General features: G+C 48.7%; 1 protein-coding gene across 2 annotated transcripts in view; it reads left to right on the top strand.

The window, feature by feature from the left end:
* Window positions 1–27,038, top strand: part of SLC12A3 (solute carrier family 12 member 3) — a 42,299-nt gene extending 15,261 nt beyond the window's left edge. Inside the window, exons 10-26 of one of the 2 annotated variants that reach the window (XM_039503356.1) lie at window positions 435–589; window positions 2,091–2,198; window positions 3,167–3,290; window positions 4,842–4,943; window positions 5,634–5,789; window positions 6,170–6,269; window positions 6,756–6,867; window positions 9,689–9,829; window positions 10,857–10,963; window positions 13,120–13,202; window positions 14,310–14,360; window positions 14,882–14,983; window positions 16,889–17,000; window positions 18,156–18,242; window positions 24,246–24,381; window positions 25,175–25,242; window positions 26,897–27,038. In XM_039503356.1, the coding sequence (XP_039359290.1) occupies window positions 435–589; window positions 2,091–2,198; window positions 3,167–3,290; window positions 4,842–4,943; window positions 5,634–5,789; window positions 6,170–6,269; window positions 6,756–6,867; window positions 9,689–9,829; window positions 10,857–10,963; window positions 13,120–13,202; window positions 14,310–14,360; window positions 14,882–14,983; window positions 16,889–17,000; window positions 18,156–18,242; window positions 24,246–24,381; window positions 25,175–25,242; window positions 26,897–27,038 (1,886 nt within the window). Of the gene's footprint in view, window positions 1–434; window positions 590–2,090; window positions 2,199–3,166; window positions 3,291–4,841; window positions 4,944–5,633; window positions 5,790–6,169; window positions 6,270–6,755; window positions 6,868–9,688; window positions 9,830–10,856; window positions 10,964–13,119; window positions 13,203–14,309; window positions 14,388–14,881; window positions 14,984–16,888; window positions 17,001–18,155; window positions 18,243–24,245; window positions 24,382–25,174; window positions 25,243–26,896 lie in introns of both variants that reach the window. The other variant, XM_039503355.1, reaches the window with a different exon arrangement.
* The last annotated feature ends 307 nt before the right edge of the window (window positions 27,039–27,345 follow it).

The raw sequence follows: 27,345 nt of genomic DNA, 5'->3' as shown, positions 1-27,345 counted from the left end.
CCCAATATGTACTATCCACGGTACAGGACCTTGGGAGCTTTAGTTAGTGCTGGGTGGATGCCTGTGCAGCGTGGACATGTCTGATACAGCTGAAAGTTACTTTAAAAACAAAACAAGCTCCTTCCAGGAGCAGCCAGAAACTTGGGACACTGGGCAAAATGAATGGGCAGTCTGTGATAGCCGCCATCTTGGTTGGCACAGTGGAGAATGGAGGTTGCTGGTTCAGAGGGGAAAGCATAAGCGGCTACAGCTTGAGCTAAAGCTCTCTAGATGGGGACTGTGACAGACTTATCTCCTCTGTGGATCAGGCACCTGTAAGACACACTCCATAGTGGGTTACAGTTACACGGGGGCCTTTGTTAAAGCACATCTGGGCATCATGCATCGTATTGGAAAAGACAGATGGGAAGTGAATGGGAGCTGTTCCCTCCTAGGTGCTTGTGTGGTACGTGATGCCTCTGGGAGCCTGAATGACTCTATTCCCGTTGGCTCTCCGGGCTGCGAAGGACTTGCTTGTGACTATGGCTGGAACTTCACGGAGTGTGCTCAGAAGCAGAGCTGTCACTATGGACTCAGCAATTATTACCAGGTACTGTCACTCTGGTGCTCTCAGCAGCACGGCTTAGAAGGCTCAAATTGGGTTGGTCACTTTAGCCTGGGTGCGGGAAACCATAATATATCCATGAATGATCTGGAGGATGGCGTGGACTGCACCCTCTGCAAGTTTGCAGATGACACTAAACTGGGAGGAGTGGTAGATATGCTGGAGGGTAGGGATAGGATACAGAGGGACCTAGACAAATTAGAGGATTGGGCCAAAAGAACCTCTGATGAGGTTCAACAAGGACAAGTCCAGAGTCCTGCACTTAGGACAGAAGAATCCCATGCAGTGCTACAGACTAGGGACCGAATGGCTAGGAAGCAGTTCTGCAGAAAAGGACCTAGGGGTTACAGTGGACGAGAAGCTGGATATGAGTCAACAGTGTGCCCTTGTTGCCAAGAAGGCTAATGGCATTTTGGGCTGTATAAGTAGGGGCATTGCCAGCAGATCGAGGGATGTGATCATTCCCCTCTATTCGGCATTGGTGAGGCCTTATCTGGAGTACTGTGTCCAGTTTTGGGCCCCACACTACAAGAAGGATGTGGAAAACTTGGAAAGAGTCCAGCAGAGGGCAACAAAAATGATTAGGGGGCTGGAGCACATGACTTATGAGGAGAGGCTGAGGGAACTGGGATTGTTTAGTCTGCAGAAGAGAAGAGAGAGGGGGGATTTGATAGCAGCCTTCAGCTACCTGAAAGGGGGTTCCAAAGAGGATGGATCTAGATTGTTCTCAGTGGTACCTGATGACAGAACAAGGAGTAATGGTCTCAAGTTGCATTGGGCGAGGTTTAGGTTGGAAATTAAGAAAAACTTTTTCACTCAGAGAGTGTTGAAGCACTGGAATGTGTTACCTAGGGAGGTGGTGGAATCTCCTTCCTTAGAGGTTTTTAAGGTCAGGCTTGACAAAGCCCTGGCTGGGATGATTTAGTTGGTGTTGGTCCTGCTTTGGGCAGGGGGTTGGACTAGATGACCTCCTGAGGTCCCTTCCAACCCTGATATTCTATGATTCTATGAATGCAGCCAGTGGCCACTGAGGGTGATAGGACAGTTGCCTGAATTGCTGCTTTCTCTCTTTTAAAAAAGTAACTTGCAACAAATGAGGAAAGGGTCTTACAGATAACGGGCTCTTTATCCACGCCACCCTGATTCATTCCCAGAGCATCCTGTGATGTGAATGAGGTGGGGCCCTGTGGGGGAAAAATAGCATGTGACCATGTAATTAATGACTGTATTATAATGAATACGCACTAGAGGGCTGAGTTAAGGTTGCACAGGCAACCTGAATACTGGCACTTCCTACCTTCTAAGTGCTTGACTTTGCAATCTTAATAAGGTTCTTTTGGCGTAGGGTGTTTTAGGCTGTAATAAGCTGTGCTCTGAGGAGCTCCTTGTGGTGGCTGTCAGAGTCTGAAGCTTCCAGCGGGAGGAGCCCAGGCTGTAAGATCACTCCAGCATCACCCTCGCCTGTCTCCTCCTGTTTTTTCTGTAGAGTATGAGCATGGTATCTGGATTTGCCCCCCTGATCACGGCTGGAATCTTCGGGGCCACCCTCTCTTCTGCTTTGGCCTGCCTGGTCTCAGCACCCAAAGTCTTCCAGGTGAGATGGTGGCATGCTCAGGGGACCACGAAAACATCTGCAGTGTTGTCTTTCATGTATACAGTAAACATGAGTCCACGGCATTTCAGAGTCATAATTACAGGCCGAGTGTCCACCACGCGTAGGCACTGTGAGTTCTATAACAAGCTGAATAACCACCGTGGTTGGGCCTCACAATGCATCACTGGTAGGGTGACCAGATAGCAACCGTGAAAAAACGGGACGGGGATGGGGGGCAATAGCACCTATATAAGGAAAAGTCCCCCAAAACGGGACTGTCCCTATAAAAACAGGACATCTGGTCACCCTAATCACTGGGAATTACCAGCTTTCTGGACAGATTCTTTAGTCTGATACTCTTGATGCTTCTGGGGTTTTTGCCTGGAGCTTTGTTCCACCTGATCCCATCATGCAGTGCAGCCCACGAGCTGGGGGATATGCACATTTCTACTTTTTCATGCTGGCCCCTTGGCTTTGCTCTACATGGCTAATCCTAATGGGACAGATTCTGTCCTGTCACTCCCATGCAGCTTCTTACCTTTCAGTGGGCTTGCAGAAGTATCAAGGAGGCAGAATATGGCCCATTGCTTTTGTTTGTTTTATGAATTAAGATAATTAAGGCGACATCCCCTGACCTTTCCATAGTGCCATCCGAGGTGGCGATACCCCATCAGGTAGGCTCGCTACCACTGATCCTGCGATGCAAGTCAGAGTTATTACACTTAGCCTTTTCAAAGTGAAGGGGGCCTGATAGTAGGAACGGGCAAACTGGTTCTAAAAATATATCAGCCAAATTCTGTTCTCACACTGTTGTAAATCTGGAGTAAGTCCACTCAAGAACCAGGCTATACGCTGAGCCGGTGAAAGTGCTTGGAACTGAATCATGCGTCCGTCGACCCTCGCTCTCAGCTCTAACCACTAGCCCGCAGTGCCTGTCAAGTCTAGATGACATCTCTTTCCCTCCACAGTGCCTGTGCAAGGACCAGCTCTACCCTCTGATCGGCTTCTTTGGGAAGGGCTATGGGAAGAACGAGGAGCCGATCAGGGGTTACATGCTGACTTACATCATAGCAGTGGGGTTCGTTCTTATCGGTAAGTGCCTCGGATTTAATAGGCTGCCAGCTCCAGGAGGTAGTTTTCTCTCCTTTTTTTCTACAGGCTGATTAATGATCAGTGTGGTGCCAGGTGGCTGTTTCTTTGTCAAACCAAATTCCTGCCTTTGTTAACTTCTTCCACTGTGGTATGAAAAATGGCTGCAGGTTTCCTACACGCAGGAGGCCAGAAGAGAAAATTATATTATTCCAAAGGATGAGCGCCAGGTAGATTGTGAGAGACTAATTCTGCCCTTACTTACACACTTGGCTAGTCTGGAGCAGAGTTACTCCATATTTACACCCAGGTGAGGGGAGATTGGGCCCAGAGTTTGTTCCAGGAAGGTAAGGAATAAATCAAATCTAAGCGAGTTCTGTCGTTCGCTCAGCAAGAAGATTCCGACAGCTACTTCTCCAGTTGCACTGAAACCTGAACAGCCAAATTGGTGCTGAGCATCATTCCCTCCCACAGAGCTCAGCAGGGCATGTGTTAAACCACTAAGCCACTGCTGCTTTTTTAACTGGCATTTGAACTTGACGGAAGGGGCTAATCCTTCCCATGTGCATTCTAATATTAGGGGGAGAGACCTTCCGTAACACATACACAGGGAAAGAGAGAGCAGGACATAGAACCCATATCCAATAGCTCTTTGATAGCATGTTGATAGACATCTTGGAAATCTCTATGAGAGCTGGATAGGGTGACCAGATGTCCCGATATTTAACCCTTTGTCCCGCGTTCTGATCAATGTATAATTGGGACGCCATTTGTCCCGATATTCAGGTAAAGAGGCGAGCGGGAGGGAGGCGCCGACTCTGTGGTGCTCCAGGGTTGGAGCACCCATGGGGAAAAATTGCAGCCAAGCTCCCCCCTCCTCACCTCCTTCTCCCTCCCCCGCCCCGCAGCGCTTCCCGCCGCCTAACAGCTGTTTGGCGGCGCTTAGCGCTTTCTAGGAGGCAGAGGGAAGAGCGGGGATACGGCACACTCAGGGGAGGAGGTGGAGAAGAGGCAGGGCGGGGCAGGCCTTGGGGAAGGAGGTGGAATGGGGGCAAAGTGAAGGTGGATGCTTGGGCGGGAAGAGGCAGGGAGTGGGCGAGCACCCACCCGGCAGAGGGGAAGTCGATGCCATGGGGTGAGTGGCGGGTGGGTGGGCAGGGAGGGAGAAGAGGTGAGCGGTGGGTGGGTGGGTGGGCAGGGTGGGTGAGTAGGCGAGCAATGGGTGGGGGACTGAGGAGGGATGCAGCAAGTCAGCAGGGGGCAGGGAGATGAGGAAGGGCACGGTGGGGGGGCCGAGCCGGGAGGGAGCGGGACCTGGGGCAGAGTGGGGGTGAAGCCTGGGAGGAACGGGGTTGGACTGTGGGCAGGGCTGTCAGCACCCCAATGTGTCCTGATATTTTAGTGTTGTGATCTGGTCACCCTATAGCTGGAACAATCAGCCAGGGCTTTTGGTTTCTTCTTGATTTTCACCTCTCTCCCATTCTCAGAGGCTGAAGTTGGCCGGGGTGTAGCCAATGCACTAATGAGCCCTCCCTCTCTTTCCCGTCCCTGTAGCTGAACTGAACACTATCGCCCCAATCATCTCCAACTTCTTCCTGTGCTCGTACGCACTCATCAATTTCAGCTGTTTTCACGCCTCCATCACCAACTCGCCGGGTGAGTGATCGTTACGCTGATGCTCGGTAGCTACACCCGTCTCGTTGGCTGGGAGGTAGTGTCAGGGGTCTCTGAGCTTTACAAGGCTGGAGGGTCACTCTCTCCAGCAGGGTAAGGTGTGAGACCTCGCCCAGTGGTTTCACAAGTAAGAAGCTCTTTGAGCTGAACAAGGCGATATGCTTGGAGGATCCATAGTGATTAGGAGATGGGGAGTATCTTCAATTCCAAAATCAGAGCATCTCTGGGTGGGGGTGGTTGGGTACCGGTGTCTGCTCCTACTCTGAGGGATGTCAGGTTCTTTCTCCACCCCTGCCTTTGTCTCCCAGGGTTACAAAGAAAGCATGAGCCACTGATATGGGCACCAGCCTAGGACTTGGGAGATGTGGGGTCACTTCCCTACTCTGCCACATACTTCCCATGTGACCTTGGGCCAGTCACTTAGCCTCGATGTGCCTCATCTGTACAGTGGGCATAACTGCCTTGCCTCCCGGGGTGTGGTGAGGATAAACCCATTAAAGGTTGTGAGGTGCTCAGAGGCGGTGGTGATGGAGGCCAGACAAATACCTAAGATTGATAGGGTGCCCCTGTTCTACGCTCTCTCCTCAGAGGCTGAAGGACCCCTCCCCCAGGTGTGAGGGAAGAATTTGGCTGCGTGAGTGATGAACATATTTTTGTGTCATGTCCACGCAGGATGGAGACCGTCCTTTAGGTATTACAGCAAGTGGGCTGCGCTCTTCGGTGCCATCATCTCTGTCGTGATCATGTTTCTGTTGACCTGGTGGGCAGCCCTGATAGCCATTGGCATCATTGTCTTCTTACTGGGATACGTGCTCTACAAAAAGCCTGGTGAGTAACGGGGGCTCCTCGTTCTTAAGCAGACAGTGGCGCTGGTGAAAATGCCAGGCTGTGAGATCTGAAGTTATTGGTCTCGGAGCAGGGCAGCATCAATGCAAGATTCCGCCACACTCTCTCCTGCCAACGTGCCCTGCAAGGTCTGCCCGCAAGGCAATCAGCTGGGAGAGAGATTTCTATGATGCGGCCAAGCCTGCAGTAGTAACTGAACCCAAACCCGCCAACTAAACAAACCAACGTGTGCACAGCCAGGCTCTCTGGAGCAACCCTACAATAACAAAGCAGCATGTGCCTGTGCCCAGTGTGTTGCCAGCATCACTCCTATTTCTGTTTTTAAACGGTCTAATACGTTCCGAATGCTTGTTCCTCTCCAGAAGTGAACTGGGGCTCGTCTGTGCAGGCAGGTTCGTACAACTTGGCCCTGAACTATTCCGTGGGACTCAACGAAGTCAACGAGCACATTAAGAACTACAGGCAAGTAATAGTGCTGTGTGGAGGATGATGGCAAGGGAACATTACCCTCATCCCCAAACACAGAAGGGGCCCGTGTATTTGAATCAGTCCCCCATGTTCCCCTCAAAGGCATAACCAGCCAACTGAACCCCAAAGGAGACTCAACTGAGCTTGAGTAAATTTGTTTAAATTTCTGCTCCTCTCTGCACCTCTGGGTTGCAGCCAGGGCCGGAAGAACGGCAGAGGAGGAGAGTTTTCATGGTTTTTTCCACCCAGCTAGACGCAGGAAGTCCTTGCAAGGTAGCCTGAGATCTCCGGCCCAGTTGTGTACTTCCTGGAGGATCTGATAGTTTGGTAGTGAAGGACCCAAGCACCCAAAAGATACTGCTTAGATTGGGTGGGTGCCATTAGCAGTACAGGGGCGTAGTGATCAAATTCCTACCAGAAGATCTCAGCAGTGACTTCTTTTCTGTAAGTCACCAGCCATCTTTTCTTCCTCCTCTCCAGACCCCAGTGCCTGGTGTTAACAGGCCCTCCCAACTTCCGCCCAGCCCTGGTGGATTTTGTGGGCACGTTCACCAAAAACCTCAGCTTGATGATTTGCGGGAATGTGTTGATAGTAAGTATTCTTGGTTCAGCTGCTCTCCGTAACAGCGCAAGGTGGGGTAGGATGCAGGTATCTACGCCAACCCTAATCTGGGCATCTGTTCACTGCCAATACCAAAGGAGCAAGCTGTGGGATATACTCCCTGGAAGGGCCCTGAAAAATAAATGCATGGGGCTGACTCTCCCAGTCCTTATGTACCCCATGCAAACTGCGGGTCTTTGTTTCCCCCTGGTGGCAAGGTCACCTAAGAGGGTCATGAGGCTGATTATTGTCTCCAGCTAAGGAGCTTAGATCATGTGGTGGAGACGTACGTTTTCAGCTCTGAAGGTCCTGGGTTCAAACCTCATTAACGACCAAGGAGTTGGTTCAATTTGAGTTTTGCTGGAGTGAGGATTTCAGGATTTGGTGCTCTGACTTTTGAGGAGTTAGCACATAGCAGAACTTTGCAGGTTAGTAGTCTACCGCTGCTGAGTGAACCAGCACCTACGCTGTCATACCCCTCTGTCACAATGCAGCTTGCAAAGCTCTCAACATGGTGCATGAGAGCTGGAGATAAAGCGTTCTTGGCTGAGGGGTTTGCTTCTGGCACGAGCTTCCTAAGGAAATTAGAGTAATCCAGAGTCAGGGCACCCTGAGACCAAGATAAAGACCCAGAGCATACCAGCCTGATGACAAAAAACCAAAAATATTCTCCAGGCAAAGCCTCCTTTAACCATGGAGTTTCTCTCCCTAAAGACCACTAGGAATCTCATCATGGAGATATCTGGGAATCACTTACATACTGTGGTCTTCTTCTTTCATCTGGCTTAAAACCAGCACTGCTGGATATCCGAGTCTAGGTTAGTGAACCAATGGATTGGTTCAGGTGATGGGGAGTAGATGGCAGAGATCTCACCAGGATACGATGGTTTGGGATGCTGATTGAGGAGGTGTTCTGTAGTTTGAAGTCCATTTCTGCAGTCACAGATAGGATTGTGTTTCAGTCCCCAAAAGCAGGTGGATCTGTCATGTGTTGTGGGAGGCAGCTAAAAATTGACCATATTTTCTATGGGAATGAAAAGCCACAGGGTTCTTTGGCTGGGTCCTTGATGAAGTGTTTGACTGGGATGTTGGCGTCCTTCCACCTTGCTCACTGTGGTGATGGATCATATAGAAGACTTGGAGGTAGATAGACAAGCCAGATTCTTTCTCATGTACCTGTGATTTAAAAATATATTTCTAGGCACTGTTAAATGACCAAAAAAAGTAAAGCCATTTCTGTTGGAAAGATCACAGGCTAATTAAGCAATATTGGTGACAAGCTACACCGTTGTCATGAGCTAATGGCCTCCTGCTGCAGATGAATTGCCAATGTGAAGATCAGGCATTGCTTTTGAAAGGGGACATTGATCAGAGGATAACAGTCTGTCCCAATGACTTCATTTCTTCCAGATCAAATGGCTGATGTAGATGTATTCATTTTTGCCTCAGGTGTAGCAGGTTGACAGTTGCTCACACAGAGCCTGATCAATGGGAGCATAATCAGTACAAGATAATCTTGCAGTAAAGGCACCAAGATGAGGCTCTATGGTCAATTTCTGGCTGTGTGTGACCTTGGGCAAACCACTGAGGCTGGGATTTTCAAAGCTGGATGGGTACATGAATATGGATCTGTGCACATAGAAGTCCTTCTTTAAAAGCAACCAATGAAACCTGCATTCCAGGCCATATCATGAGGGCCTTTCACAGATTTTACCAGGTCCCGTGCCACGTAAAACTTCATTGGTATCAGTGCGATTTTGGCAGAGGCAGGACTGGATTCTGGTATCATTTAAAGTTCACAGAAGTTTTGCCAGAGATTTCAGTGGGAGACAGAATCAGGACCTGAGTCAGGACTTCAGGATTGGCCCTATAAGATTGTCATTGGCTTACAATTATTTTTAACTTTATTTTAGACACAGACGCAGTGAGCCCTGTGGAGCCAATATTAATGTAAAGTGTGTGTGGTGTGGAGAACATGTATTCCAAATCGCTCTGCAGTGTGATGAGGATTAAGGGAACTTTTGCATAATGGTGGCATGGAAAAAGTACAGCGAAGTGCAACAAAAATGACTAAGGGGATGGAACAGCTTCCATGTGAGGAGAGATTAAAAAGACTGTTCAGCTTGGGAACGAGGCGACTAAGGGGGATATGGCAGAGGTCTATAAAATCATGACTGGTGTGGAGAAAGCAAACAAGAACCACTTAACATAAGAACCAGAGATCACGCAGTGAAATTAATAAGCAGCAGGTTTAAAACAAACACAAGGAAGTATTTCTTCACACAACGCATAGTCACCCTGTGGAACTCAATGCCAGGGGATGTTGTGCAGGCCAAAAGTATAACTGGGTTAAAAAAAGAACTAGATAAGATCATGGAGGATAGGTTCATCAATAGCTATTAGCCAAGATGGGCAGGGTTGCAAACCCATGATCTGGGTGTCCCTAGACCTGTGACTGCCAGAAGCTGGGCCTGGGTGGCAGGGTATGGATCACTCGATAAATTGCCTTATTATTTTCATTTCCTCTGAAGCATCTGGCACCAGCCACTGTCGGAAGACAGGATACTGGGCAAGATGGATCATCGGTCTGATCTAGTACGGCTGTTCTTATGTCATCCCACATTTCCAGGGTCTAAGTCTGGATCTCATATATAATTCAGGAGACTGCAGGAAATAGAACTGCTTGGTCCAAAGTAAAGCATATTACTTTATGGGGATAAACTTAAAACCACCAGCTAAAAATGGTTTGCATGTCGCAAACATGCTGAGCCTTAATGTTACTGTTGTGTCCTTTCCTCCCACGCAATAACAGGGACCATGCAAGCAGAAGATGTCAGAATCCAGGCTCACCTCCAACGGCCATACAAAGTGGCTGACCAAGAGAAAGATCAAAGCTTTCTGTACGGACGTGGTAGCTGATGACTTGAGAAGTGGAGTCAAAACCCTTATGCAGGTAAAGCCCTAAACTGGATATTGAATCATGAAGGAACTGCAGTCCCTTGCTGTAAATCTTGCATCAAGGAATTCTTTAATGTTTCTTACAAGGGGCCTTCAACCTTTCCACTGAGACGAGGTCAGTATTGTTGGGGCCAGCGTGATTTGCTAAGGGATGGATTATGACTTGGAGTAGATGCCTGTCCAAGGGAGTTAAGGGGGAGTAAAAACTCTCCTGGTGCCTCTTCATGGGCTTGCCAGCACCCTTCACTCCATCGCTGGAGCAGGTGGGCAGGGAATGAGTGGATCCTTGGCTCCAACCCTCCTACTCACTGGCCAATGTGATAATTTGCTATTGACCTGTTCCACTGGCATATGATCCCCATCCCCCCTGGAGCAAGGAGGAGAAGTTAAGATTCAGAGGGGTGTCTCTGAGACACAGTGCCTCCTGGGACTGCTCCTGGCATGATGCCATTTACACACTACTCCTTGCTCAGAACTGGGCCTAGAGGGCACCATCGAGCAGCTCATGGGTTATTGGATTTTGTGCATGTGATGATACCTTCAGATGAAATAAATGCATGTGTGGCAGGGATGTATCTATACAGGGCCGGCTCCAGACCCCAGCACGCCAAGCAGGTGCGTGGGGCGGCATTGTCGGGGCAGGGCGGCATTTGTCTCCGGCGGACTTTCCGCAGTCATGCCTGTGGGAGGTCCACCAGAGCCCTGGGACGAGCGGACCTGCCGCAGGCATGACTGCGGAGGGTCCCCTCTTCCCGCGGCTCCGCTTGAGCTCCCGCAGGCATGACTGCGGCGGGTGCGCTGGTCCTGCGGCTCGGACGGAGCTCCCGCAGGCATGACTGCGGATGCTCCACCAGAGCCGCGGGACCACGGGACCGTTCGCAGGCCCTTCTGCCCCGGCCGTGGGACCGGGGAAGGGTGGTACGACCGGCGCGACGCGCCGCCCTGCTTGGGGTGGGGGAATTTCTAGAGCCGCCCCTGTATCTATAGTCCTATTAACACTGAAAAACTATCTATTAACCAAGGCATCCGGTCTTGGGAAGATGAAACCCAATATCCTGGTGATCGGGTACAAGAAGAAGTGGCAGACAGCTCACCCTAGGATGGTGGAGGAGTACACTGGAATCCTGCAGTAAGTTGGGAAGCTGGTTGATGGTAGTGTTGCCTGCTTAGTTTGCTCCCAATTAAACAGTAGAGAGTTCTGGGTGAACTGGGGGACGTTCAGGAAGGAATAAGGTGGTGTATAACTAGCCCACTCTCGTGGCTATCCATCTTCGTGAATACACTGCAAAGTTTGAACTGGCAGCTTCCACTGGCTCCCAGTTTCATAGAATCATAGAAGATCAGGGTTGGAAGGGACCTCAGGAGGTCATCTAGTCCCACCCCCTGCTCAACGCAGGACCAACCCCAACTAAATCATCCCAGCCAGGGCTTTGTCAGGCCTGACCTTAAAAACCTCTAAGGAAGGAGATTCCACCACCTCCCTAGGGAACCCATTCCAGTGCTTCAGCACCCTCCTAGTGAAATAAGGAGTGAAATTCCAGAGTTTAGCCTCTGGAAACTTAGCAAGGCTGTTGCAGCCACTGGTCAGCAAGATGTGTATTGGTGGGTGTTCACGGCTACTACCAGGTTAGGGTGACCAGACAGCAAATGTGAAAAATCGGGATGGGGGTGGGGGTAATAGGAGCCTATAGAAGGAAAAGACCCCAAAATCAGAACTGTCCCTATAAAATCGGGACATCTGGTCACCCTATACCAGTCTCTCACTGCAGAGGGGAAGGAGGGGCTGGAGGCTAAAGCAAGGGACTTGGGAGTCAGGAGGTCGGGATGGAGGTCTGGTTTATATTCCTGGCTTCCTGTGTGACCTCTGGGAAGTCATTCAGTCTCTCTGTGCCCCAGCTTCTCCTTCTGTAAAGGGGGCTAAGAACCTGTCCTGACCCTGAGTTGTGACTTCAATTAGAGGGGCAAAGCATTATTACCGTGATTGTTTTTATTAGCATGTGTTAAATTACGTGGATTCCAGCCATCACAGTTTAGCTGCACCTCAGACGTCTCAATTGCTCTGCCCATTACTGCATCCATACACTGACTCCATCTCTCCAGCTGCCTTGACCGCATCTGATAGACAAAGGCAATCCCAGTGATGCATTCGCTTTGGCTTTGCTCCAGTTAAGGGCTGACAAGTGTTTGCATCAGTAGCATGTCCAGGCACATGTGGGAAGAGCCTCTGACCTGCTCTGTGCTCTGACCAATCCTGCCCACCCGCTCCATAGGTGGAGAGGACCCTGGATGCAGCAGAAAAATGACAATTCCGTTGCATCAAGGGTGCCATGGAGCAGTGGTTTCTGGAAGCTCATTATGATCTGTGAAGATCCACAGGCCACACTTCCCCCTGCCACTTCCAGTGTGGAAGGGAAACACAACCACTGTGGTACTGGGGACTGTGCCTTTAAGGGCTGAGCTTCCCAGACAGAGTCTGGGTGGGGCACTGGGAAGCTCTTATTAGGCACAGCCAGTCAGGGCCGTCCCTACCTATATGCAAAGTACGCAGCTGTGTAGGGAACCAGAAAATGTGGGGCACCAAATTTCCTGTTGCCCTGCGCAGCTACGTGCTGCTCCAGCCCCTGATCCACCCTGCTCCGCCCCAGCCCCACCTCCACACCCCTGAGGAGTGCAGCAGGGCCAGGCCTGCACTCACCGGCCCCAGCAGCGCCACTGGTGAGTGGTCCCCCTGCCCCCCAAGCCCTCCCCTGCAGAGGCCTGGGGCCCCACACCAGTTCCCCCCCGCTGTGGAGCTTCGTTGGGCCCCAGAATAGCTAGGGACGGCCCTGCAGCCAGTTGGAACTGGACACAAAATAAAGCAGAGCTGTTGCATTCACCTTAAGCACTGGGTGATCACTGAACCGCCTCCACCGCAGCCCTGAGACTGAAGTCAGTAGCTCTTACACTGCTCTGTGCTGGAGCAGGAAGGCTTCATTTCTCTGGGCTCTCTCTGAGACTCCTCAAGGTGTAGCCTGGCCACCTAGGATGTGTGCCGGGGGCAGGATTGGCTCCGCAGTAACCTCAGTTACAATGATCACACCAGTGCCCTTTGGTTAGCTTTTAAGGGCCATTCCTCCCTGGAAGGGCTCAGAGGTCAGGTGCGTTGGGTGTCTTGTCTCCACCAGCGACCAATGTCAGATGGCCAGCGTACTGAGCTGAAGGGACAGTCCCTCTGAGCCTGTCCCTGTGGTCCCATGGAACGCAAAGAATGTCCGTGCTAAGTACGCGCTCTCTCTCTCATTCCAGTGATGCGTTTGACTTCAAGTATGGAATATGCTTAATGAGAATGAAGGAAGGGCTGAATGTTTCCAGAATGATGCAGGCTCACAGTAAGTGTCTATGGCGGCCACGCCTGCGGGCACTGCACCAGCTGCGGCTGTGGTGAGACTGTTAGATCCAGAGCCTCAAGCAGCAGTGAGTGCACACTGGCATATCAGTTAAATGGATGAACACAATAAGTCAAACCCACTTGCCCTTTGCAGATCAGTAACGTGCCTCAATTTTTAATCCTTAAACAAGGTGTCAAATATTTCCCCCTGCAAGAGAAAGGACTTTAACAGAGAACTTTGTACGTGGCCAGAATCCTTCTGACTCCCCACATTCTTCCAGTTACTGCAAGTGAACGTGCTAGTCTTCACTTCCAGTCCTAAATCATTTCATGGCATTGCTCTGCTCTGTTCCACCCAAGAGGCTGCTACCCAGCATCTCAGTGGGGAAATGAAGTGCATAACACATTTCTGGGTCATTTCAAAGTGCCCCCTAGCCAGCGGCTCGTTGGGCTGACATGGTGAAGGCATGTCGGTTTCATAGCCAATGGCACGCAAGGGAGTGGTACTGCCAGCATCACGTCTGACAGCCTTTAACACCCCGTCCCAATGGATCAGGTACCCATTTTGCTGCTGTGTGAACTGGAGGTGGCCTTTCAGTGTGAGATTGGGTAAGACAAATCCACAGCCTGCAGGACTCTAGACAAGCCCTTGAACAACGCAGTCACCCCACCTCACCACAAATTTCTGGGTGAGATTGCAAAATTCAGAGCTTGCTTTATGGGGCTCCAGCATCTGAGACCAGCCTGCAGCTTGGCTAAGGATGAAGTTCACTGTCGTGCAAAAGGCTGGCATGAGTCTATGGACCATTTAAGTCTTCAACGTAGGGCTTAAGTGGTGCCTATTCTTTGTGCTGGCTCTCGGTGCAGAAATTCCCCCCCTAAACTAGCACGCATGCAGCAAAATTTAACGCTGCATCTATTACATGCAAACATTTTCTAAACTAGCTTTAACCTTTCTGTTCAGGATGTTTTTAAAGTTATAATGAACATTGAACCTACTTTCATTTTAATTGGATTTAGACCATAATCGTTTTCTAAGTGAAAAGAATCTTCCATTGTTTTGTCTTTCACATCTCCATTGCCTTTATTCTTCTCATCTCTTTTGCAGTTAACCCGGTGTTTGACCCAGCAGAGGACCGTAAAGAGAATGGAGCAAATGGTGTGCTACCCACTGTGACAGGCACATGTTAGTTCAGTTCTAACCACATTCATCTTTGTAATATGAAATGCTCCAACCTGCAGTGAAAAATAACCACGTTCTACCATGTCAGGGCCAACTAGCTGAATGATTTCTGGCTACTAGTTACACGGGGACCCTGGCTGCGAAGTCCAGATCTGAACTTCCCTTAAGTTTGGTGGGGTCCAGATCTGGGAGCTGGGTTTGTTCCGTTGTAAGTAAAGGCTCCAGCTGCAGCATTGGGTCAGCAGGGCTTGAGGATGTTTGGATCAAGGGTTTTGGTCCAACCAAATACAAAAATAGGTTTCAGCTACTAAGCTTTGCTCTGGATCAAACATTTACAGGATGTGGGCTAGAGTAGAGAGGATTTTGCTGTAGCCTGCAGGGAAGTTTACGGCTCTAAATAGGAAGGGCCTGCCACCTGCTGCAGAGAGTTGGAAGAACAGCACATGTCAAATTCCAGGACCTGTCTCTCACGCTGTGGGTTCTTTTCCCCTTGCTAGTGGATCCCGATGCCCTTACCGCGGAACAGCAAGCAAGCACCATCTTCCAGACTGAACAGGGCAAGAAGACTATCGACATCTACTGGCTCTTTGATGATGGAGGTGACCTTTGACCTTAATAAATACACCCAGCCTGCACACAGATTTGGGACGTTTTTATCTCTTTATGTCCACTCCCCCCTCCATTCAGCTCATGGACGAGACCAATCTCTGAAGTTTTTCCCCACTGCAGCTGGGTCTCAAGCCACTGCAGGGCAGTGACCTCTTCAGCTCTGCTCACCCCCGTGCAGTCACCCGTCAGTCATTCCTCAGCAGGGTCAGGGTCTAGTTCTCGTAAGGGCAGTTCCTACCCATTCATTTCCAGCTTTCCGCAGGGTGAAGCCCTTCTCAGCAGTGTCCGCCCAGCAGTTGTCAGCTACCCCCAGATCACTGTGCTGCTCCTGTACAGTGCTGTTAAGTTCCACCATAACCTGGCCCTACCAGGCCAGCGTGACCTACTGAGGACATAGCCTGAGATTCTCAAAGGTGGCTAAGAGAGGTAGGTGCCCAACTCTCGTTGAAACCAATGGGATTTGGGTGCCCAACTCTCTTAGACTCTTTTTGCAAATCTCACTCATACTCTCTTAGCAAAATCTCTCCTGCACTGCCCTTTCCACCAGGGCTGATGTTAGCACAGCAGGAGGCTTTTGATATAATAGTTTTGAGCAGAAAGGTGAGCCGCAAACCTCCTAATCCCGTTCCAGTCTCACGTTTCCTTCGCAGCAGTCAACAGCAGCGCTGGCTCCGGAGACTTGCTTCTGTTAATCATGTTTGTTACGGGAGCACCTAGGGACCAACCGAGATTGGGGTTCCGTGGCGCAAGGCACGGTACAGACATAGAGCAGTAGGCTGCCTCTGCCCGAAAGGGTTGCAATCTAAATAGGCAAGACAGACCTGGGGTAGTGGAAAGGAATACAATCTACAAGCAGAGCAATCAATGTGGTGATGGCAAATGGAGTATTTGTTTCATGATTTCCTACCCCCGAGAGTGTTAGGCAGGAGGAATCAGCTAAACGGAAAGACAAGAGAAGGGAGAGGAGCGAGGTGCAACAGAACAGAGGAAAACTCTGAGGGGAGGAAGGTCTGAGGGTCAGCTGTGGAGTGAAGCTGAGGTGAATTACTATATTATTAGGGCTGCCCATTAATCGCAGTTAATGCATGCGATTAATGCAAAGCAAATAAACTAGATTAAAAAATATAGTTGCGATTAATTGCAGTTTTAATCGCACTGTTAAACAATACCAGAATACCAATTATATTTATTATAAATATTTTTGGATGTTTTTCTACATTTTTAAATATATTGATTGCAATTACAACACAGAATACAAAGCATACAGTGCTCATTTTATATTATTATTTTTTATTCTGAATATTTGCACTGTAAAAAAGCCAAAAGAAATAGTATTTTTCAATTCACCTCACACAAGTCTGCTCAGTCCTACTTCTTGTTCAGCCAATCGCTGTTTACATTAATGAGAGAGAACGCTTCTTATTTACAATGTCACCTGAAAGTCAGAACCAGTGTTCGCAATGCGCTGTTGTAGCCAGTGTGCAAGGTATTTACATGCCAGATATGCTAAACCTTACTATGCCCCTTCATGGTTCGACCTGTAGGCTCTAACGTTTTACATTGTTTTTGAGTGCAGTTATGTAAAAAAAATAATTCTACATTTGTAAGTTGCACTTTCATGATAAAGAGATCGCACTACAATATTTGTTTGAGTCTCCTTTTCTGGGGCTAACTGCAACCCAGAGATCTGGCAATGCAGTGTGTGATTTTAGCTGGGGACATTTAATAGTAGATAGAGCAGTACACTAGAAAATACATCCCGGGGTGCAATCTCACCTTGATGGGGGGATGGGCTGGCAAGCACACGGGGCCTTCTCCATCTCTGATTCAGAATGTTAACTAGTTGTTTGGTCTCCAAAAGTAAGAGCCAATCCCTGTGCTCTTCCCTGCGGCAGGTCTGACGCTCCTGATTCCGTTCCTCCTCAGCCGTAAGAAGCGGTGGGGCAAGTGCAAAACCCGGGTGTTTGTCGGTGGGCAGATCCACAGGATGGATGAAGAGAGGAAGGCGTGAGTGCATTACTGAGCATTGATCAAACAGAGCTTGGGAGACCATTAGCTGCCACTAATCCCATCGATAATTCAGAGTCACTTCTGTTACGATTTTCTGTACCCAAAGCCTAGTGTAGCCAATAGGAGTCTTTCCATTGACTTCGGTGGGCCTTGCATCAACTCTGTATATTCAGTCTGGATAGCGTGTATTTTGGATTAACTGAAATAACTAAGGAAGAAAGAACAAAAGCAAAGTCTCCAGGGGAGAGCCCAATCGGTGAGTCTCTGCTGTGAAATCAACTCAACCTCCCAAAATGGCAGCTTGCCTCAGCAGATTCCTTGAAATGTAAAGGCACAGCACACAGAAGACACAATAATAAATTACCTGCCACCTACCCCACAGGTTGGACTATCTTACAGATTTGGTGCATTCTGGGGGGAATTAAGTCTGGAATTTTGCTGTTTACCCAACACTCTTCTCTTCATTTTAGAAATGTCAGAAGCTCTTTTTTTTTGGTTTTGACCATTTTTTAAATTATATTTCTTCTGCATGATATGCCTGGTCATCAGTTTGTGTAAATCGGCATAATTCCATTCCAGCTAATGGAGCTTTGTTGATTTATATCATCGGAGGATCTGCCCCATTTGTTTGTTTGTCTATTTTAAAATGACATTGTGTTTGTGGGAAAATGTATTGAGAGGACACAAGGGTTCAGAATAAAAAATGCAAATATGATTTTTAAAATGCAAACCCTAGGGCCATGGAAATGCAATTCCCACTGGTAAGAGGCCTGAACTAGATGGCTCATGAACTTATAGGAGCTGAACACGGAAAGAGCTGTCAGCAGTGGTTGGGAAAGCAGCCGAATGCCATCCTGCACTATCTTACTACAGATGATATGGTAGTTAGGTGATATTGTTAAATACTCAGTGGACCAGAAAAAGAGAAATTGGCCACGCCATGAAAGCTCCCCCTGCCCCCTCCTGGTTCTGACTTTTCACCTGGAATATGACTGTGCCAATACTTACTACTTGGCTAAATTCTTACTAACATGAGTAGATTTCAATGGACCACTCAGAGAGTTTCTGGGAATCCTGGGATGGTCAGTAAAGTATTGAGCAGGAAAAAACGAGTAGATTTTTTTAAAAAATTCCCCTTTTTCTCTCTTGCAGGATTGTCTCTCTATTGAGCAAGTTCCGACTTGGGTTCCATGAGGTGCATGTCCTTCCAGACATTAACCAGAAACCACGCCCTGAACAGTACGTTATTTCTATAGTTTTTGTCTTTGCCTCTTTCATTCTCTAGACGTGGTTCCTGTGTGTACATTAAGTGGAACCTGTAAAGGAGTTCTTGTCCCTAATCCATTGCATGCTTTGATCAGGGGCTCAGCTTCTACCAGACGGGGAGTGTGAAGGTTGGGGGCAGAAAAGGAGGAAACTACACTTGTAACCCAGCCATTTTCTACATTTTTAAGTGAATTTCATGCAGAGGGAAGGTGCCAGCCCTGGAGACTGGTGTTTTGTCTTTAGCCAAAGAAAATCAGTGTTACCAACTATCACGATTGCAGGACAAGTCTAATGATACTTGGTGTTTTATGCAAAGCCAGCTCCCAGAGTCATATTATTATGGAAGAACCTCAGCTTTCATGTAAAGGGAAAAAGTAAGTTTCCAGCCCCCCTGTGTATAGAGAACACTTTGAAAACATGCCCCCTAAAAGCTCAAATAGTTGAAAGCAAATGAAAAGAACCCAACATTGATTATTTTTTTTTAAATCTCATAATTTTAATAAAATCTTGTGATTTTTTTGGCACCTGACACATGACTGGGGTTGGCAGGACCGGACCATTCAGAGTACAGACAGAGGAAGGTCAAGATTATTCAATGCTGCCCAGACAATGTGCCACAACCTTGGTTCGGAAGTCATCACCACAGGAACATGGAATGAATGGATGACTAGAGGACATAGAAGGATGAATAGACACCGTCAGAGTAACTTCCCCATAAGCCTGTTCAATTCATAGAATCATAGACTATCAGGGTTGGAAGGGACCTCAGGAGGTATCTAGTCCAACCCCCTGCTCAAAGCAGGACCAACCCCAACTAAATCATCCCAGCCAGGGCTTTGTCAAGCTGGGCCTTTAAAACCTCTAAGGATGGTGATTCTACCACCTCCCTAGGTAATCCCATTCCAGTGCTTCACCACCCTCCTAGTGAAATAATGTTTCCTAATATCCAACCTAGACCTCCCCCACTGCAACTTGAGGCCATTGCTCCTTGTTCTGTCATCTGCCACCAATGAGAACAGCCAAGCTCCATCTTCTTTGGAACCCCCTTCAGGTAGTTGAAGGCTGCTATCAAATCCCCCCTCATTCTTCTCTTCTGCAGACTAAACAAGCCCAGTTCCCTCAGCCTCTCCTCCTAAGTCATGTGTCCCAGACCCCTGATAATTTTCGTTGCCCTCCGCTGGACTCTCTCCAATTTGTCCACATCCCTTCTGTAGTGAGGGGACCAGAACTGGATGCAGTACTCCAGATGTGGCCTCACCAGTGTCAAATAGAGGAGAATAATCCCTTCCCTCGATCTGCTGGCAATGCTCCTACTAATGCAGTTAGCCTTCTTGGCAACAAGGGCACACTGCTGACTCATATCCAGCTTCTCATCCACTGTAATCCCCAGGTCCTTTTCTTCAGAACTGCTGCTTAGCCATTTGGTCCCTAGTCTGTAGCAGTGCATGGGATTCTTCCATCCTAAGTGCAGGGCTCTGCACTTGTCTTTGTTGAACTTCATCAGACTTCTTTTGGCCCAATCCTCCAATTTGTCTAGGTCACTCTGGACCCTATCCCTACCCTCCAGCATATCTACCTCTCCTCCCAGCTTAGTGTCATTCACAAACTTGCTGCGGGTGTAATCCATCCCTTCATCCAGATCATTAATAAAGGTGTAGAACAAAACTGGCTCCAGGGCCGACCCCTGGGGCACTCCGCTTGATACCAGCTGCCAACTAAACATTGAGCAGTTGATCACTACTCGTTGAGGCCAACAATCTAGCCAGCTTTCTAGCCACCTTACAGTCCATTCATCCAATCCATACTTTTTTAACTTGCTGGCAAGAATACTGTGGGAGACTGTATCAAAAACTTTGCTAAAGTCAAGATATATCATATCCACTGCTTTCCCCCTATTCACAGAGCCAGTTATCTCATCATACAAGGCAATTAGTTTGGTCTGGCATGACTTGCCCTTGGTGAATCCATGTTGACTGTTCCTGATCACCTTCCTCTCCTCCAAGTGCTTCAAAATGGTTTCCTTGAGGACCTGCTCCATGATTTTTCCAGGGACGGAGGTGAGGCTGACCGGTCTGTAATTCCCCAGGTTCTCCTCCTTCCCTTTTTTAAACATGAGCACTATATTTGCCTTTTTCCAATCGCCTGGGACCTCCCCCGATCGCCACGAGTTTTCAAAGATAATGGCCAATGGCTCTGCAATCAGATCAGCCAATTCGCTCAGCACCTTCGGATGCATTAGATCTGGACCCATGGACTTGTGCATGTTCAGCTTTTCTAAATAGTCCTTAACCTGTTCTTTCACCACTGAGGACTGCTCACTTCCTCCCCATACTGTGTTGCCCAGAACAGCAGTGTGGGAGCTGACCTTGTCTGTGAAGACCAAAGCAAAAAAAAACATTGAGTACATCAGCTTTTTCCACATCATCTGTCACTAGGTTGCCTCCCCATTCATTAAGGGTCCCACACTTTCACTGAACTTTTTCTTGTTGCTAACATACCTGTAGAAACCCTTCTTGTTACCCTTCACATCCCTTGCCAGCTGCAACTCCAGTTGTGTTTTGGCCTTCCTGATTATTGTCCTGCATGCTTGAGCAATATTTTTATACTCCTCCCTAGTCATCTGTACAAGTTTCCACTTCTTGTAAGCTTCCTTTTTGTGTTTAAGCTCACCGAAGATTTCACTGTTAAGCCAAGCTGGTCACCTGCCATATTTGCTATTCTTTCTGCACATTGGGATGGTTTGTTCCTGTGCCCTCAATAAGGCTTCTTTAAAATACAGCCAGGACTCCTTCCCCTCATGTTAGCCTCCCAGGGGATCCTGCCCATCAGTTCCCTAAGGGAGTCAAAGTCTGCTTTTCTGAAGTCTAGGGTCCATATTTTGCTACTCTCCTTTCTTCCTTTTGTGAGGATCCTGAACTCAACCATCTCATGGTCACTGCTGCCCAGGTTGCCACCCACTTCACTTCCCCTACCAATTCTTCCCTGTTTGTAAGCAGCAGGTCAAGAGGAGAACAGCCCCTGGTTGGTTCCTCCAGTAGTTGCACCAGGAAGTTGTCCCCAACACTCTCCAGAAACTTCCTGGATTGTCCATGCACTGCTGTGTTGCTCTCCCAGCAGATGTCAGGGTGATTGAAGTCCCCCATTAGAACCAGGGCCAGTGTTCTGGAAACTTCAGTTAATTGTCCGAAGAAAGCCTCGTCTACCTCATCCTCCTGGTCCAGTGGTCTATAGCACACGCCCATCACGATATCACCCTTGTTGCTCTTGCTTCTAAACTTAACTCAAAGAGTCTCAACAGGCTTTTCTCCAGTTTCATACTGGAGCTCTGAGCAATCACACCCATCTCTTAAACATATTGCAACTCCTTCACCTTTCCTCCCCTGCCTGTCCTTCCTGAACAGTTTATACCCATCCATGACAGTGCTCCAGGCATGTGAGTTACCCCACCAAGTCTCTGTTATTCCAATCACATCATAGTTCCTTGACTGTGCCAGGACTTCCAATTCTTCCTGCTTGTTTCCCAGGCTTTTTGTGTTCGTGTACATGCACCTAAGATAACTAGCCGATTGCCCTGCTTTCTCAGCATGAATCAGGAGGCCCCCCTGTTGCACCCTCCTCCTTGTGTTTCCTCCTGGTATCCCACTTCCCCACTTACCTCAGGGCTTAAGTCACCATCCCCCCACGAACCTAGTTTAAAGCCCTCCTCACTAGGTTAGCAAGTCCGCCTGTGAAGATACGCTTCCCTCTCTTCGTTAGGTGCATCCCATCTCTTCCTAGCAGTCCTTCTTCCCAGAACAGCATCCCATGGTCGAAGAATCCAAATCCCTCTCTCCGACACCACCTGCGTAACCACACATTTACCTCTACAATTCGATGGTCCCTGCTTGGGCCTTTTCCTTCAACAGGGAGGATGGACAAGAACATGATTTGCGCCTCAAACTCCTTTATCCTTCTTCCCAGAGCCATGTAGTCTGCAGTGACCTGCTCAAGCTCATTCTTGGCAGTATCATTGGTGCCCACGTGGAGAAGTAGGAAGGGGTACCGGTCCGAAGGCTTGATCAGTCTTGGCAGACACTCCGTCACATCCTGAATTCTAGCTCCAGGCAAGCAGCACACTTCTTGAGTCTCTCGGACTGGTCGGCAGATGGATGACTCTGTCCCCCTCCGTCCCCAACCACCACCACCTGTCTCCTCCTCTTGGGAATGGTGGTCATGGAACTCCCATCCCATCCCCAAGGCAATGCATCTCATGCCTTCTGGTCGATGGGGTCTCTTTCTGATCCCTTCCCTCAGAGGGCTCTTCCAAATCATTCTCCATAGTAATACCTGTGCAGAGAGCCTGAAAACGGTTTCTTACCTTGCATAGGGGGGTACATAGGTTCTCCTGAAGTAGCCAACAAAGGGACTGATCTGTGAACAGAGGAATTAAGTTTCCAGGGCAGTTGATCTAAGCTGGCTGGAAAATGGAAATCCCTTCTCACGAAAAATTTCACATTTAAAAAAAAATTCATCCTGGATTGGGATGAAAAGTTCAAAACGTGAAATTTTTCACAGCCAGGGATTTCCAGAAAAACTCCATCTTGGAAGAACTGAAAGGGAAGGAAGTACAGAACTGCAGCAGACAGTGAAATCGACAAGACCTTTCTAGGTGGACAGCCATCATTTTGGTTTTCCTAATGGAAAAATGGAATTTTTTCAGCAAAATAAAAGAAAAATTCAGATTTTGTGAAAAGGGCTTTTTCATCAGAAGATCATTAGAACGTAAGAATGGCCATACTGGGTTAGACATATGGTCCATCTAGCCCAGCATACTGTCCCTGATAGTGGCCGGTACCAAAGCTTCAGGGGGAGTGTACAGAACAGGGCAATTTTGAAGAGATTCCATCCCTGTCATCCCCTCCCAGCTTCTGGCAGTCAGAGGTCTAGGGTCACCCCGAGTGAGAGGTTATATCCCTGACCATCTTGGTTAATAGGTCCATGAACAGCTATTCTCCATCAACAGCTATCCTCCATGAACTTATCCAGGTATTTTTTTTAACCCAGTTATACATTTAGTCATTGTAACATCCCATGGCAATGAGTTCCACAGGTTAATTTGTGTGTTGTGTGAAAAAGTATTTCCTGTTGTGTGTATTAAACCGGCTGCCCATTAATTTCATTGGGTGACCTCAGGTTTCTGTATTGTAGGAAAGTGTAGATAATACTTCTCTATTCACTTTTTCCACACCATTTGTGCTTTTATAAACCTCCGTTATATCCCCATTTAGTCGCCACTTTTTCTAAGCTGGACAGCCTTGATCTTTTTACCAGGGCCGGCTCCAGACCCCAGTGTGCCAAGCGTGCGCTTGGGGCAGCGTTCCGCGGGAGGGTGGCAGGCGGCTCCGGTGGACCTCCCGCAGACATGCCTGCAGAGGGTCCGCTGGTCCTGCGGCTCCGGTGGAGCATCCGCAGGCGTGTGTGCGGGAGGTCCACCGGAGCCGCGGGACCGGCGACCGCCAGAGCGCCCCCCACGGCGTCCCGCTGTGCTTGGGGCAGCGCAAATCCTAGAGCCGCCCCTGCTTTTTAGTCTCTCCTCATATGGCAGCCGTTCCAGACCCTTGATCGTCTTTGTTGCCCTTCTGTGAACCAGTTCCAGTTGCGTGATATCCTTTATGAAATGGGGAAACCAGAACTGCACACCATATTCAATATTTTCTGTCTTATTTTCTATCCCTTTCCTAATGGTTCCTAACATACTGTTAGCTTTCTTGATCACCGCTGTGCATTGAGCTGAAGTTTTCAGGGAACTATCCATGATGACTCAGACCTGATCAGTTCTCTTGTTGATCCAGGACCTCTCTTCAGAAGACAGAAACAAATAACAGTTGCCATCTTTCTAATGGGAGCCCCCAGCATGCTCATAAGCCCTAGCAGCATTGATCCAGTACAGCAAATGTCAGGCCAGAGCTCCAACCCTATCATGCTCTTTGTTTGCAGCATCAAGAGATTTGATGACCTGATCGCCCCCTTCAGGCTGAACGATGGGCTTAAGGACGAGGCCGTGGTGAATGAAATGAGGCGTGACTGCCCCTGGAAGATTTCTGATGAGGAGGTTAATAAAAACAAAGTGAAGGTAGGAACAGTACCACTGCTACTGGGAGATTTCAACAGCTGGGGAAGGAAGAATACGTAGGAATTCTCATGTAAAGGATTTTCCTGACCTAATCCATGATTCAGAAAGCTCTTCTTGCTTCCAGGCTTTTCCAGGATCCCAATCCTGTAAGGTGCTGTGAGCACCTCCTGTGGGTTGCTGAGCACCCTCCACTCCCACTGAAATTACTACAAGGCAATAGCATTCAGCACCTTACAGGATTGGGCCCGTAATGATTTTGGGGCCCTCTTGGCTCAATCCTGCACCCACTGAGGTCAATGGAAGTGTTGCCGTTGACTTCACCGAGTGCAGACTGGACCCTTCGTGAGCTCTGCTGCTGCTGTGGAGAACAGAGTGAGCTGCAGAGGGGTTTTTATGGTGATTCCAGGCTGAAGCAATGGGCAGGACCAAAGGGTTTGGAAGGAAACGGCTCTCAGGAGAGGTTAAGAGAGAGGCAGCATGTTCAGCTGGAGATGAGGTCAGCAGGCAGACCGGGCCGACTTTAGGAATGCCCAGGGCTGGTAGCTAGGGGCCTCCCCAGTAACCAGGGTGAGGTTCATCCTTAATTCCATGGGACCGTCCCGAGTTCCACAGATCTCTCCTCTGTTTGGCAAACGACCACAGCCCTGCAGCGTGCACTCAGGACTCACTGAAGTCAATGGATTGACTCCTGCTGGGGACAGTGGGTGTTGGATCAGGGAAATCCGTGGGCATTCCAGGGGGACGCTGCCTGACTTACTTTGTGCTGATGTGATTTTTACTTTTTGCTCCTTAGTCACTTCGACAAGTGAGACTGAATGAGATCTTGTTGGATTACTCACGGGATGCTGCTCTCATAGTCATGTAAGTAACAGCAGCCCCAGAGTAATCAGGGTCTGCAATGCGCCTCTTATATATTGATTTCTCCTGCAAGTCAGTGTATTTAGGGGCTATTTTTGTTCTTGGATAGATTACTATAGAAACAGTCTCTTCAGTCTTCTCCCTTCTACATAACAACAACTAAGCAGACACTACCAATCCAGGTATGCCCCCAAGTATACCCCCTTACAGAATCATAGAATCATAGAATATCCGGGTTGGAAGGGACCTCAGGAGATCATCTAGTCCAAGCCCCTGCTCAAAGCAGGACCAATTCCCAACTAAATCATCCCAGCCAGGGCTTTGTCAAGCCTGACCTTAAAAACCTCTAAAGCTTCTATGCAGCATCTGCAGAAAAGCCCACATAAAAATACTAGTTTTCTACAGTGATGGCCTAACACATTATGGGTGATGTTATTATAGGAGGTAGGGCTCAGGACCGTTACTATAGCGTAATGCAATATTTTTTTAATTTGTTTGTATGATAGTGCAGCAGTTTGGAGCAGACTCGAACTGCGCAGATTGGATAATTGCTCCACTGACGATATACTCTCCACCTAGAGGGCCAGCTTCTCTGCTGCTCCAGAAGATGGGAAAGGGCCACAAAAGAGCTGGTTGCAGCTCCCTGTTTCAGGCTGGCTCCATGCTGGAACCAGTCCTGGCATCATTTAGAGCAGCCTCAAGGCTGCTTTAAACTACACCAGTTGGTAGAAGCCCCTAAAAGGGCCAATCTCAGGCTCAGAATAGCTGGAATGCAACAACACTCCAGTTATATTGGCTATGCCAAGGTGGTGCGTGGGAGTTGTGTAGGAGTGTGCTACTCTGGGTCTGTACCAGCTGATGACTCCACATGGCAGGAGAATTCTCAGCTAGGGAGGTCCACCTGCTTTCTGGCTCGTTTCGCCTCCCGAGTGGTGCAAAAGGGCTGGATTTCACAAGAAAATCTGGCCAATAAGGCCTATTGGGTGTAGGTTTGGAGGCTACATTCATATGGCCATAAACAGGTGAGCAGGTGTCCCTGTGTCAGTGATGCCCAGTTAGATTTTGACTCTTGTGAGGCTGTCATTCATTCAGGGTCTTTTCGACCCTCCAGACAGTGTTGGTCACGTGTGACACAGAAAGCTCAGCCCCTCTCCTGTCAAGGCCAGCTGACTGAATTCACTTAACTATCTTCTGGTCCGACTCCTTGCCCTGATTGTAAGAGCTATAAGTCACTAGCACTGAACTCACCCCACAGCCTGTAGTCACCGGCCACCTAGTGACCAGTTGAGGAAACACAGCTCTCCATTTATGAATACCTGACATGACACAAACTATTCATGGCACTGAATCTTAAACAGGGGCTGCCTATGGAAGTATCTACAGCACGAGGACCGCTCATAGGGCGAGTTAAGTTTATCCGTTCTGCTCAGCTCCTCTGCTAGCACGGATAGTACAAATAAAGCAGAATTCAAAGTGAACAGGAATCAGTGTTGTGGATAGGACACGGAAAGTTGGTGGCACACAGTGTATGAGGTGGATCTATAATCTGCATGGACTCGTCACAGAGGGAATAATACTCTTCCAAGGCAAAAATAGATGCAAGGTTTTTCTCCTCCCCACTTCATACCTCTCTTGTTTCTGTTCTTCTCCTTTCCAGAACCTTGCCAATAGGCAGAAAGGGGCGATGCCCCAGCTCCCTCTATATGGCCTGGCTAGAAACCCTCTCGCAAGACCTGAGACCCCCAGTTATTCTGACCAGAGGAAACCAAGAAAATGTTCTGACGTTTTACTGCCAATAGAATATGGTTGACTACACGGTGGGTCGGGATGTGAATTTTTCAGGCCAGGTTTTGGCCTTGGAATGAACTCTTCCGGTTTTTCGGGTGCTAGTCACTGGTAGAAGCAAACTCTCCTGGTTTCAGCTGATGGCAGCCATTGATAAAGGATTATTGATGGGAAATGACTAACACTGGGTTATACCAACTCTGCCCTCTCCCTTCTGAAAACTGATCTTGCTGATCCTAGCCTTTGCACGTCCCGGGAGCACCTTAATACCACCACATGCCAACTGTGGTATGAGGGGGATAATGTGTTCCTGAGTTCTCT

This window comes from Mauremys reevesii, linkage group 16 (genome assembly GCF_016161935.1).
Source record: "Mauremys reevesii isolate NIE-2019 linkage group 16, ASM1616193v1, whole genome shotgun sequence".
Lineage (NCBI taxonomy): Eukaryota > Metazoa > Chordata > Testudines > Geoemydidae > Mauremys > Mauremys reevesii.
This window is presented reverse-complemented; position numbering and strand designations above follow the sequence as displayed.